This window comes from Erpetoichthys calabaricus, chromosome 7 (assembly GCF_900747795.2).
Source record: "Erpetoichthys calabaricus chromosome 7, fErpCal1.3, whole genome shotgun sequence".
NCBI lineage: Eukaryota > Metazoa > Chordata > Cladistia > Polypteriformes > Polypteridae > Erpetoichthys > Erpetoichthys calabaricus.
Window position 1 is genome coordinate 144,561,458 of NC_041400.2, and position 14,535 is coordinate 144,575,992.

The 14,535-nt window shown below is 35.9% G+C and overlaps 1 protein-coding gene across 3 annotated transcripts in view; it reads left to right on the plus strand.

Moving 5' to 3' along the window:
- The first annotated feature begins 5,161 nt into the window (after positions 1 to 5,161).
- Positions 5,162 to 14,535, plus strand: part of pik3r1 (phosphoinositide-3-kinase, regulatory subunit 1 (alpha)) — a 54,290-nt gene continuing 44,916 nt past the window's right edge. The window contains exons 1-2 of one of the 3 annotated variants that reach the window (XM_051929694.1): positions 5,162 to 5,518; positions 9,645 to 10,321. In XM_051929694.1, the coding sequence (XP_051785654.1) occupies positions 9,991 to 10,321 (331 nt within the window). In that variant the 5' untranslated portion in view covers positions 5,162 to 5,518; positions 9,645 to 9,990. Of the gene's footprint in view, positions 5,519 to 9,639; positions 10,322 to 14,535 lie in introns of all 3 variants that reach the window. The other 2 variants (XM_028805496.2, XM_028805497.2) reach the window with 2 other exon arrangements.

Genomic DNA, 14,535 nt, shown 5'->3' on the forward strand with positions numbered 1-14,535 from the left:
TTTTGGCTGAGAGAAGTGAGCAGGGGGGCAAAGCCCCCTAGTATTTACACAATACTATTCTCAGAGAACATGCACTTGTTCACAAATATAAAATAGTAAATATATAATACATATGAATACAGAGTATATTTTCAGATCTCTGCAAAATTACATTAATAAACCAAATTCTATCGTAATTCTGCATAAATTATCCTGCATTGAAGTATTGTCATGTACAGAGTACAGTGAAATTTTTACTTGCTTGTCCAACCACTCTCCTGTGCTATAATGAATAAAAATGTATTAAAACACATAACATTTTATTAATAGAAAATATAAATAAGAAGAAATTCAAAAGGTTCATGGGAACTGATCAAACATATACTGTACGTCAGTATATTGTTTAGTAAATCTCATTTGTTAACATAAGATATGACAATTTGGAAACAGTGGGAAGAAAAAAAACAAAATGACTCATATGATGGCCTAAAACATCAACTGTCTCCATCGATGTTATTGGCTCCCAGTTACCATAAGGTCTGATTCCACATTCCATGTATACTATCTTTAGAATTAGTAATAGTAGTAGTAGTATTGTCATGTGCATAGTATTGTCACGAGAATAGTAAAATTCTTGCTTGAATGTTTGACAAACATGCAGCTCTTCTCACTGTTTCCAAATTGTCATATCTCCAATTACCAGTTCCATAGTAAAGAATGAAACCAAAATATATCAGTTCATTTTGTTTAGAAAAAACCTGAAAGAAGCTAACCTGATATACTTTTAAACTTATTTGAATATCAGTTTATTTTTGTGTGTCTCTCCGTATTTAGATACAGGGCTGGCAGACAAAATATTAACTAAAAGCTATGAGTAAATTAAAAAAATCACTACTGTAACCTCAAACGTTTAAAAGCTGCCAATGATATAGAAAAAGGAGTAGCAACTTAGTTATGACTAATTTAGCCAGTTACATCACTTAATCAATGTGTAGTGGCTCTACTCAGCACAGCAGCATACTGAGAAGCCAGGCAGAATTGGAAATTGTTAGTAACAGTTGGTCATAATGATTGGCACACTTATAATTTACACAAATATTTAACAAACCTTATTTATGTAGGACTAACAGTCATCCTTTAAAGGATTTTATTCAACCCATTGAACGTTCTGGACTTTCACAATGAAGGGTACACACAGTGAAACAATAACACATTCAATAGAAGTACAAATTCAATTAAAAGAGGGAACTGGCAAGGATGAAACATGCAGCCACTCTCCTGATAACACTGGGTGCAAGGCAAAAATCAGCCTTAGACAGGGTCCCAGTCATACACATCCCAAAACCCAGAAAGGGCCAGTTTAGTGTCACTAGTTAACCCTAACACCACATCTTTGGGGATGTGGAAGGCAATCTGGAGTTGCTTGAAAAAAAAACAACACCAGCACAGGGAGAATGTGCAAAGTGGGTTTAAACAATGCAATATTTTCTTCAGTAAAGGTCAGAAAGAGTAAATACTTGTCTTTTTAATTGGGAACTTACGTATAATATTAAATATTAAAATAAATGAAGAACCTCCCTAATGTTTTATTAGTTCTCCAACACATGGGGACAGATTAACATTAAATCTGAAAATGAATGTTCATTTTGTGAAGGCAAGGCCAATCAAGTTTGTGATTTTTTAGAATTTTGTTATGCAATAAAGTGAAAAGTCAAGCAAAATGACACCTTTTATTGGCTAACTAAAAAGATTACATTATGCAAGCTTTTGAGGCAACTCAGGCCCCTTCTTCAGGCAAGATGTAATCAAAAATGCTATTATTGGAATAAAGCCTTTGCAACACAAAAAACATTTGATGTGCATATTTTAACATGAAATGCATGTTTGTTGCTCTAAAATAAACTAAATACTATTGCCCAAGCACAATCCTTGTAAAAAATGCAATGTATTGAAGTTTACAGGAGATCTAAAATACACCACTTATTGCTTTGCAATTAACAAAATGGTCATTACATTCACTTACAGAAGTAGGTCAAGCAGATGTCTGCACTAATAAAAAGAGACATTAACTTGCATATTGTGTAATAAAGATGACAGCACCCCTGGATTGCTTGAGTGCTCAACTGCTGTGGTCTCCTCTGCAGCTTGTATTCACCCTAACAACTGTATTTTTTGTTAAGTTGTTACAATAACCACTATTGGTTTAGTAAAAAGCTACTTGAGCTTCGCTTTAAAAGTTTGGTTATATCTTGCCTATTAACTAAGTACCTTTTAGTCAACATTCAAATGCGTTGTGTATAGGTTGATTTTCATAAATTGCCTTAGGTAAAAGCATCTGTTAAATAAATAAAAAGTCATACAGAGCATTGATGTACCTCACTGCTTAGTTTTCAACAGCATAGTATATGCCAGAAGTTCTGAACATAACAAAATATTAACAAGAAAATACAGAACATTTTAAAACATATGATAAAATGAAAGTAATATCCTCATTTTGAACAGAAGGAATTAACAAAACAATTTAATTAACATGTTCAAATTCATTTGAAAACTCTAATACCATTTCTATTCTGGAAGTTCAGTATATTTCTACTTGGTTTCCGTCATCCATTTATCCATCTACTCATTTTAAATCTACACGTAATTGCTTACAGTGGTTTAGAAATGAAGCCTAACTCTGTAACAACTAATGCAAAGCTGGAGCTACTACCACCAGCAACATAAGCTCATCCAAATTTTCAAAATGAAAGAGCAATTTAGAACCACCAAATGACCAATCACTATGATCCTTTTGAGCTATGACAGGAAATCTGCATGAACACAAACAACATGCTGACTTCATGCAGAGTCTTCAAGCTGTGAAGTGAACCAGGATCTAAGTGCTATCAAGCCGCAATGCTACCTGCTGTGCCACAATATTTAATTTTATAAGCTTTGTGTTTATGATATTAGAAAACTTATTATATTCTGTTATTTTTTTTCATTAGGCACATTATATATATCATACACAAGGATATCTGTTTAGTGTCTTTCATGTTTATACAAGTTAAACGGTTGTGTGTAGTTTTATATTTCTGGATAACATGCTGCTGTAGATTTTGTTACACAAATGTATATATTTCATTTCTTAAAACTTGATGAAACATGGCCTGAATCCAACCCTACCCTTTCATTTTCTGTTTCATTGACTCTCGACTGGTTTACTGCAATTCTTGTTGAATTAATCTAGTAATCTTCTTGCTAAAAATGTTAATAGCTTCCACCTTACTCAAAATGTTGTGGACAGGGTCATAATTCTGAAACAAATGCAATGAGCAAGTTTCTTGCATTTTACAGCTCTTTGCCTTTGCTAACTCAGCAGGGCTTCCTTCAACCACTATCTGACTTCCCCAGCTCCTCCAGAATGCAGCTGCTTGACTGGTGTTGCATGTTCTTTGTTTCACTCCTGCTACTCCTCTTCTTAGGTCTTTTGCTGGCTTCCTGTTGCTGAAAGAATCCAGTTTAAAACCTCTTGACCAACAGTTCTCTTAATAGTTCTACTCCTCAATGTCTCCCTTCTTTGGTCTCTCCATATATCCCTTCAAGAACTCTCTGTTTTGCCGCTGACTGTCTTCTGACTGTCCCTGGTCTTGCCAGACATTCCAGGACTGGACAATGTTTCTCTGTTTTCACTCCAAAGCTGTGGAATGACTTCCTTTTTGTTATTCCAACTGCACTCAACTTACGTTTAGCCGCTTTTCATTAAGTATTTTGGAAGTGCATAGTGTCTCTTCTGCAGGATAGCTGCTGTTGTACTTGAAAAGATTTTAGGACACTGATTTTTTTTCTTGCTGCAGGTATTGTTATACAGTATAGTATTAGTACTACTCCCTCTAACTTTGATTTTTTATCTTGTGCTCTGTTGCTTTTGTTGCTTGCACCTTCATTTCGTTCTTGTATTAGAACTTGCTTTGTAAGTCACCTTGGATAAAAGCATCTGCTAAAAGAAAATAGTACGGTAATAATAATAAAGTTTTCTAAAGGAGTCTTATGTGCAGAGATTGTATCATGCTTTTTAATATAATATTAATTTATAGGCCCTGTCTATTTTGCATACATACAGTCTGAAATTTTAGTGATCTGCGTCTCCATAACTGAAACATAGTCTATAAGTAGTCCTTATACTGTGAATTGAGGCAAGTTTGGCACACTTACAATGTGCCGCAACATTTACGTTGTAAACTTAAAACTTTTATGTAAATTCAGTCAGTCAATCCCAGCCAGCAACAAACCCCGGGCAGGGCGCCAGCAGGGCACACACACTAGGGAAAATTTATGATCGCCAATGCACCTAACCTGCATGTCTTTGGACGAAACAGGAGCACCCGGAGGAAACACACGCGGGGAGAACATACAAACTCCACGTTGGGATGACCCGGGAAGCGAACCCAGGTCTTCTTAGTGCGAGGCAGCTGCGCTACCACTGCGCCACCTATGTAAATTCAGCTCGAGTAAAATGATTCTGGTATTCCACACAATTTATTTAATTTGCATTGAACTTAAAATGTTAGCGATTTCAATCAAACCATCGAGAGCAACATATCTCTTAGAAATCCCACTATTTCGAGCGGTTAGTATTAACCGTTACGTTATCATTATGTGGAGCTGCGGCGTTGAAAAGTAAACATTGAATGTTTAATAGGAAATAATTGGGGGTTATATGTGGGTGGAGGCGCAATATTGCCGCTACAGTTGCACCGATGACACAGCTGTTTTAGTGAAGTCACATGACATACACTAACACGTTAAAGTTGATCGTAATATAATCAAGTAGATAGAGTAGTTTTCTCTTGACTCGTCACTACCCAAAAGTTGCTGAGCTGGCGCAGTTCTTCAGTATAATCGGATCGAATGCCAGATGTTGAATTTTTCCGCAGCGTCATTAAAACGTTGTGTGTTGATTTTAGTAATAGAGGCCGATCGTTCTTATGGAATTGTAAGTTTTGCTTGTTTGTGATAGAATTCATATTTTTTTCTTCTTCACGGAGGGGCGATACCTGCATTACCGCAAAGACAGCACAACCATGAGCGCGCTCCTCCTGTCTAGTTGCATAACAGGCGAGAGGCCGGGCTTGCTACGCGTCTGGTGAGTGCGTCCCAGATTCCCACGCGGAAGGAGAGGGGCGCTGTGTGTGTGACGCTGCTATGACTGACGGCTTCGCCTTGGCGAAGTCGCTGACTGTCTAGCTGGGCGGATTTAGTCGTGAGGCGTACCAGCGAGCACAAAGAAAGCCTCGTGTAGACGTGTGCCCTGTCCTACAGCTTTTGCTTCACGGTGGTACAAAAAGCCAAAAAGGAAAGAAGACCGATTCACGCCGGTGTGTCTGGATTTCTCCTTGTATTGGAGGTGACCGAAATCTGATTTAAAAAAAATTTTTGGAGGGTGTAAGAGGTGGAGCTCAAAGTTGGAATAGCTGCAGTGTTCTATAACAACGGGAAGGAAAGGAGAGAAGTCGAGGACTGTGGCATTCCGGTGGTTGTCAGCCTCCAACTGCTGTAAGTGAGTGGCACCCTGGTGCGTTTCTTTTTGCCCATGTGAAGCACGGGGCCCGTAGTGGTGGCTTTACTTGCGTGCAAAAGCGTCTTAATCCTTTATTCTTGTTTATTTTTTTAATTAGTTTTTTATAAATACGACGGATGAACCTTTGTGCTTGTGCTATTTGTCAGCAACAGTTGTTTCGTGTTACGCTTTCTGCACGTCTCCTACCCATACGGTGCCTCCAGTCCATTGTCTCGACTGGGCTTACGGTCAGCAGTAATCTGTTTGCACCTCGAGGTCTTTAGTTGACTGTTTTGAAACCATAATTTATTTTTCGAAATATTGTTCACATAGGCAGGGTTGTGGGTAGAAACATTGTGAAACAAGAAATCCGAACTGCGGTAGAGTGGTTCTGTTGACAGGGATTTTAAGTTCGATGTGCTGATCTAGAATTTTGACGCGTATAGAAGGTACTGGAAGCTAAAGTGCAAAACGGTTCTTTTTCTCCCACTTTGGGTTTAAGTTGATCGAACTGATTAGGTCAGTATGGATGCAACCATAGTAGTCAGTTTAGCCAGTAGGCTGGAGGAGCAAATTAAAGACTGCGTGAGAGCTCAAGTTGCTGCAAGTCTGCCAGCCGAAAATGAGGAGTAGTGCAGGCAATGTATTATGCGGGACAGTCCAGACCAGTTCTGATGTCCGTACATTAGCAACCAGGAATGTTTGTAACTTGATTATCGAATTGTGTAGGTGTATCATTTTATTCATCCTTAAAATGCCTTAGGGCGGCTTTGCCCAAGTGTAGAGTGCATTCTCATAATAATCGAGAAAGTTTTTTTGTTAGTGCACCAGTCCCTATTTTATTAAATTTTCTAACCTTGCCTGATAGCTAAGAGGAAGTCCGTTTCATGCAGAAGAGGAAGTTAAGATAAGGTTTTAAGGAACAGAAAATTGGGCTGATTTTAGAACATAATCAATTGCCATGAAGTAGTAAAGATCTTCAGTTGTACGTTTAATCTCATCTTGCATATTTTTGCAGTATTTTTTTTTCATCTCCTGAAACAAGAATATATAGTTATTACCAGTGTTATACATCCAGTCGTGTGTTGGTTTTTAGATGTTTATTCAGCATTGATTGTAGTTCCCCCTTTTCAGCACTCACCATATGTACTGCTTTTCTACCTGCGATCTTCAGCACCGTTTAAAGAAGCATTTACTTTTTCCTAACACAAGTTCCTAACATTTCCCAGGTTGAGTTAGTTGTTAGGAAAACATCAAAAATGCCCCTCGGCGTTGGCAGGCAGTGTGCTTCAATTTTGATTTAATACAGTTTTTGTCTAGACATTTAAAATTGCTGGGATAAAACCAGACAAATCTATAAAAAGTAAGTAAAATAATTTGTGCTTAACTGCAGTTTTAAACTGTCAATTTTATTTGACATTTGTGCAAAATTCATTTTTGGAGCATAAGGCAAAACCTTTTTCCCCCATATTTCAACTTAAGTTATGTATTATGTTGCACTGAGGTATGTTTATGTTAAGATTAGCAGCATTCTGGCTGCGTCAAAAGGGGACCAAGTGAGCAAATTGGTGTATGGTTTAAACTAATTGTGTGTGTGTGTGCAGTTCTTGCTGGTACAATTCTGAGAAAAGAGTCCACAATTTTTGTCAACCTTGTTTGTTCATCGTGGTTTTATACTGCATTCTTTAATCAGAAGTTGTAATTATTAATTTGTAACTTTAGCTTGTGCTTGATTCACCAATGCATTTCTCAACCAGTTTAGGACTGTGGATGGCCAGAGCCTGGCCTTGCAGAACAGGGCACAAGCCAAGGTAGCAAATCTGTAAGTTGTTCTGCAGGAGTGATTTAATGGTTAAAGTTGTCTAGAAAATGTCTACAGTAGAACATTAGAGTTTGAGTGGTGGCATGTTTTATTTTTGAGTTTCTCCGCTTTTTGAAGTGTCTTATTAGTTTCTCTCATCATCATGTTCTGGGTTTGAACCACTGAGACTGTGAAATTAGGACAGCAAAGAGGGCAGAGGTTAGTGTGACGCTGTTGGGTATTGGGGGCAGGATTAGATTAAGGGTTTCATCATTTCTTACACATGGAGTCATTTAGAATTAGAATTTCATGGCTAGAGCAGTTCTAATTCTTGTTTTCTAAGAAGGATTATGTTAATAATAAAAGGCCACAGGCTAAACTTCAATTAAAAATAATTATCGTAATCAATGACAGACATCTACTTTTTTATTTTAAGTGCATGGTTTTGAAACATTTCATTTTCAAATTTAATTTTAGTATATTTTCTGCATTCTTGGTTAGGGGAATGTACCTTTAAACGTTTTCAGTTTTATTTTGTTGTTAAACAAGACCCATGCATCATAAAATGGTAAGGTTAAAAATCTCAACTTTTGTTTTTGCTTATCCTGGGGATTTAAAGTGTTATTTTTTGATATACTGATCAAAACATCCATCCAGTTCTTGAATCTGCTTATTCAGGACAGGGTTATGGGGAAGCTGGAGCATTTGCCAGCTACCTTTGGGCACAAGGCAGAACAATCCCTGGTCAGGGCGCCAGCCCATCGCGGGGGAGTGTGTGTTTGTGCATGCGCGCACGCATTCACGCACAAAGACAGACAGACACACAGGACAATTTAGCAACACCAGATCACCATCACCTAACCTTCATGTGCTTTGGTCTATGTGAACAAAGCACAGTACCCACAGAAAACCTTTGTGGACATGGGAAGACCATGCAAACTCCACAAAGAGAACACCTGGTGCACAAACCTTCATTTCCTTACTGCAAGATAACAGCACTACCACTATGCGAATGAAGTTAGTACACTTGGATGTATAAACTTATTGATAGCATTGTTCACTGTTTTTGTGGAGTATTGCAGAGTAAAAGCAGTTAGTCTAAAAAGAGGAGCAGAGCATGAGTCAAGAGGATGGAAGGTTGTACCTATGGGGAGAAAAGTTGACTCTATCTGCTGCATGCCTTATATGCATGTTACTCACAATTGTTTGGTCAAAGTCACATATAGCCAGAGTCTGAGGCTGCCCTTCAGCAGTGAGTTGTACACAAAAATGGATGACTAGGAGCAAAAAATAGAAGCCAGATAACTTAAAGGTGTGTCTTTGAGCTGTTTGGCAAACCTAGATTCCTGGGAAAAAATGTATCTGTAATATCCATAAGCATTTCACAACTGTCCAAATTTAGAGCTGTAAATCAAATCAATTGCTTCATCCTGAACACATACGGTGAACTATGAAATTTATCTATCCATCCATCTATCTTCTTAACCCACTTATCAAGAGGAGTGTCACGTAGCAGCTGGGGGCTGTCTTAGCAATCAGGCACAAGGAAGGAACAACACCTGGACAGAATGCCACAACATTGTAGGTCGAACACACACAAATTAGCAATGCCAGGTCACCTACCCTTTATGTACAATTAAACTGTGTGAGGTAAGCGGATCATCTGGATGGAGCCCACAAGGATATAAAGAAGGTCATGCAATCACAAGACAGGTTGTGGAAGTTTATTGTCATTCATTGTTATTTTAATTCAGACCAACTTAATCCAATTAAAGATAACTTGCATTTCTAGAGCCAATCCTGGCAGTCCTGGGTGCAAAGTGGGGAAACAACCCTGGGCAGGTTGCCAGGTGTACACATATCTATACTCACTCTGGTGTTAATTTAGAGTCACAAATTAGCCTAACAATCACCACTTTTGAGATGTGGGAAGAAACCCCATGTAGACATGAGCAGCCCATGCAATTCAAATGAGCAGATTGTGGGATTCAGTTTTAGGAATCTGTATCAGTGAGGTTGCTGTGTTGACCACCATGCCATCAGGCTACCCAGGTTTATTTTTATTTAGAAGAAAATCATACTATCATGGAAACTTTCTGATTTTTTTATATGGGTGTGTGTATATTTTATCTGTAAAATTCAGACTGTAAATTGTGTATGTCTGCACACAGAATGTATATGATAAAGCACTGAAAGAGAAGAGCAAAATGCAATGAGGAAGGATAGATCAGCTCTTTCTCAATAATTGGAAACAGTGTTTTTCTGTGGGATATTATATATTTACTATTCATATAACAAATAATTCTTCTGTGTTTTCTAGGTCAGGTGTGCAAAAAGACATCCACAGCAGAAAGTATTTGATAGATGGGCACAATGAAGATTCAGGAGATTGCAGATCTTCAAAATCAGTCTGCATTGTGATGGTTTAATGGGATATAGAATTTACTAGTTCAAACCAAAAAGGTGCCCAGCAGCCTTTTCAAAAAGATCATTTTGAATAGTTGACTCTCTTTTTATTTTTTTTCTGGTTTCAGCATCCTTTACAAAAACTGCCCTGTTTCACTGAAACACTTGTGTTTATCTATGATGCAATACTGGAAGGTTTGAAGACGGAGTTATTCTTTTTTCTATATTAAAATTTTGTTCCAGCTTCTTCGAAAAAGCTTTCAAAATGAGTGCAGAGGGATACCAGTACAGAGCGCTCTATGACTACAAAAAGGAGGCAAAGGATGATATTGATTTGCATGTTGGAGACATTTTACTTGTTAGTAAGGGCACTTTGCTGGCTCTTGGATATTGTGATGGATTTGAAGAAAGGCCCGATGAAATGGGCTGGCTAAGTGGTTTAAACGAAATGACTCAAGAAAAAGGAGAGTTCCCTGGAACATACGTTGAATTCTTGGGTAAGAAGAGGATATCTCCTCCAACTCCAAAACCACGACCTCCACGACCCTTGCCTGTTGCACCTGGAGCAGGAAAAGCTGATTCAGACTCTGAGCAAGGTAACAATCTATTAGTCTGTTTTGCTTATCTTCATTCTTCGTTATTAATATTAGCAATGAAAATAGCGATTTCAGTAAATGCCTTTTTTAATGCCAATTGTTTGTAGGTTTTGTGCATTAATAAATTGTACCAATTACATTCAAAACAACTTTTAAATGTAAGCTCTTTAATTTTTAGGATTTAGTAGTTTGTTTTTCATTCTTAACGTTTTAAAATATTTTCCAGAGTATATTGTTATTGTAGGTTGAAAAGCTGAAAATGGTACAAACTTAAACATGTACTTATATGTCATTGCAATGTAGAAATTGGCTTGAATGTCCATTGCTGTCTCAGTTAGCTGGTTTCTGCAGAATTCTTGCTTGTTCTATAGCTGGAAAGAGAGGCCAAGTTTCACCATTCAGTGATGTATGTAATAAATTGGTTAAAAATTTTACAGTATTTGAAAATACAGAAGTTCTGTTTTGTTTATGTATTATTTTGCAGACCATTTCAAATCCTGCACCATGCTATGCCTGTACAGTTTATCCTTCACCCTATAATATTATGGCACCTTCTTTTTTATATATATATATATATATATATATATATATATATATATATATATATATATATATATATATATATATATATATATATATATATATACATATATATATATACACATACATATATATATATACACATACATATATATATATATATGTGTATATATATATATATATATGTATGTGTATATATATATATGTATGTGTGTATATATATATATATATATATATATATATATATATATATATATATATATATATATATATATATGTATGTGTATATATATATATATGTATGTGTATATATATATATATGTATGTGTATATATATATATATGTATGTGTATATATATATATATGTATGTGTATATATATATATATGTATGTGTATATATGTATGTGTATATATATATATATGTATGTATATATATATATATGTATATATATATATGTATGTGTATATATATATATATGTATGTATATATATATATATATATATATATATATATATATATATATATGTATGTATGTATATGTATGTATGTATGTATATGTATGTGTGTGTATATATATATATATATATATATATATATATATATATATATATATATATATATATATATATATGTATATGTATATATATATGTGTATATATATGTATATGTATATGTATATGTATATATATATGTGTATGTATATGTATATGTATATATATATGTGTATATATATGTATATGTATATATATATGTGTATATATATGTATATGTATATATATATGTATATATATGTATATGTATATATATATATATATATATGTATATATATGGAAGCGAAGGTCTGTGATACGGTTTTCATATTTGCAGCTGGAGATCCACAAAGGGAGAAGATGAATCACGTATCATAAAGTAGTTTTTATTCCTGAGCTTTCAGCTCCCGCCAGGAGCCATTATCGGAGGATAATGCTTAGACATACAAGAATCCAAGGCAATATATAGCGGATCGGTGCGGCATCCGCAGTAATGCGGGCGCTGCATCGGTCGGTCGTGGTGAAAAAGGAGCTGAGCCGCAAGGCGAAGCTCTCAATTTACCAGTCGATCTATGTTCCTACCCTCACCTATGGTCATGAGCTATGGGTAGTGACCGAAAGAACGAGATCGCGAATACAAGCGGCTGAAATGAGTTTCCTCCGCAGGGTGTCTGGGCTTTCCCTTAAAGATAGGGTGAGAAGCTCAGTCATCCGGGAGGTGCTCAGAGTAGAGCCGCTGCTCCTCCTCATCGAGAGGAGTCAGATGAGGTGGCTTGGGCATCTGATCAGGATGCCTCCTGGACGCCTCCCTGGTGAGGTGTTCCGGGCACGTCTAACCGGGAGGAGGCCCCGGGGAAGACCCAGGACACGCTGGAGGGACTATGTCTCTCGACTGGCCTGGGAACGCCTTGGGATTCTCCCGGAAGAGCTAGAAGAAGTGGCCGGGGAGAGGGAAGTCTGGGCATCTCTGCTCAAGCTGCTGCCCCCGCGACCCGACCTCGGATAAGCGGGAGACAATGGATGGATGGATGGATATATATATATAATCATGACCAGCTGATTTAACATACTTGCCTAGCACTAGCTATAATAGTACAACATGCAAGCATAACATTTTCGTGAAGTATAAAAAGGAGTATCTCTGTAAATTAAAAATGGCAGAATCTAACAAATGTTAGTTCTGTGAAGAAAGACTGGTTTCCAAAATGCTCTAATCATTTTGGCTTTGGAAGCTTTGTCATTTTACATGGTTATAGTGCCCCAGAGTAAATTGTTACTGAAGCAATAATGTTCTGGGTTGAGCGACAGGGCATATTGGAACAGGAGTACGATAAAACTTTAAATAATACTCTGTCAACAGAGCTGAAAAAAATGGAATGTGTTGGGAGTATGCTTAAAATGTCAGGAGCAATGTGCATACCTTTTTAGTGGATTTGAACTTCTCGTCATCATTGTAGCGGCATTGTAGTTTGAGTCAAATGTTTTTTAATTGGCGGAATGAGTGAAAAGGCAAGCGGCTTGATTGTGCTTTTTTTTTTTTTCTTTCTAAATTTTCAGGAAATGATTACTATGCCGTTTCTAAAATAAATGTAACCCTGTTACAAATTTTTAATCTCTCCCTCTGTAAAATAACAGTAATTTTTATTTAAAGATACATAATAAATTTAGAATTTATAAGTGGGATTAAGCTTACACATTTCTAGGTTTTATTTTAATTTTCCTGCTGTAGAATAAAATTATGAAATGTAAAAATAGCAGTATAGTATGTTTGGGTCTGATTGGATGGTTTCATATTTGGTATTTGAAGTTTCTTTGCATGTGCATTTCTCCTTGTTGCAGTTCTCATGGGTAATATGGATCACTGCATTTACAGTTTTAGTCTTAATAATTTGGACTGTTACTGATTATGAGGTTCTAAAATTTTTGTTAAGTTACACCTTTTGACTTTTTAAATATAGATCATTTACTAATCAGTGGGCATTCTCTAATCTGCACTTGCAGTCGATTCAAACATAACCGTACCATAAAATTAAGTTTAGCAGGGTTGGCTTTAATTGTGGCTGACTATTAAATATAGGCTATACACGTTTACTGATGTGCAAGGATTAATTTGGATTACTTTAGTGCCATCTTCTGGTAGGTACTCCTCCATCTTAAACTATGCTTCTAGAAGTTTTGGTTTTAATGTAAAATTCAGTATAATTTTAGAGTAGCTCATCAGATTTATGTTTGATTGTAATGGTTGCCGTTTCTTAACATACATGGATGGAAATTCAACAAATTTATTGACCACTGCGGAAAATTTAAACAATTGAAAAGCAATGTGATCTATTCCTCTGTTGTGTCTGAGTAAGCCAAAACTAAACTTCATCTCCTGTTGCTTCACTCCTTTGTGCCAGGAAGAAATATAGCTTTGAAAATGGATGAAATTTCACAATATTCCCACAAACATTGATTCTTTATTAAATAAAATTATATTTACTTTGAACATTTTTCAAAAGGAAGCAATGACCTAAATTGGTAGTTTGCCAAGTTACTTTTTTTTATTTTGAATTTTTAACTTTGTGAGCTTGTTTTCTTCAGAACTATGGAGTTATTGGTGCAGTGGTGTTGAAGTTTAAATCTTTTTTTTTACTTAATTTTTTTCTTCATCTAAATTATGTTTTGGGTTAAAATATAACATGTTTTTGTTATATTTTCAGTAAAAGCTTTTCATGAGGTCCAGCTGCTCATATTTAAGGCTCTCTGTTACATAGACATGTGTGTCATTTGATGCAGTCTATGTTGCTTTATTAATAAGCACTCTCTCAATTTAATTTAAAATGCATAGTTTATATTGATTAGTTTAAATCACAGATCAGTAATTATTAGTTGTATTGGTAAATGTAAGAAGTGTGATTTTTTTTTTTTTTTTAATACTGCAACATTTAATTTGAAATCCTAGTAAGTACACTGTAAAATTATACAGATAAGTGTAGTGTATCTTTATTTTAAAGCATCTAATTTTGTTTGAGTGTTTAACCAGGACTTTTTTTTTTATTTGATGTTGTGTAATGGAAGTAAATGCTAAAAAATACCTACATATTTACAAGCTGCTCTTTTAATACAAATATGTGGATGAATTAGATTACATATGTTGCAA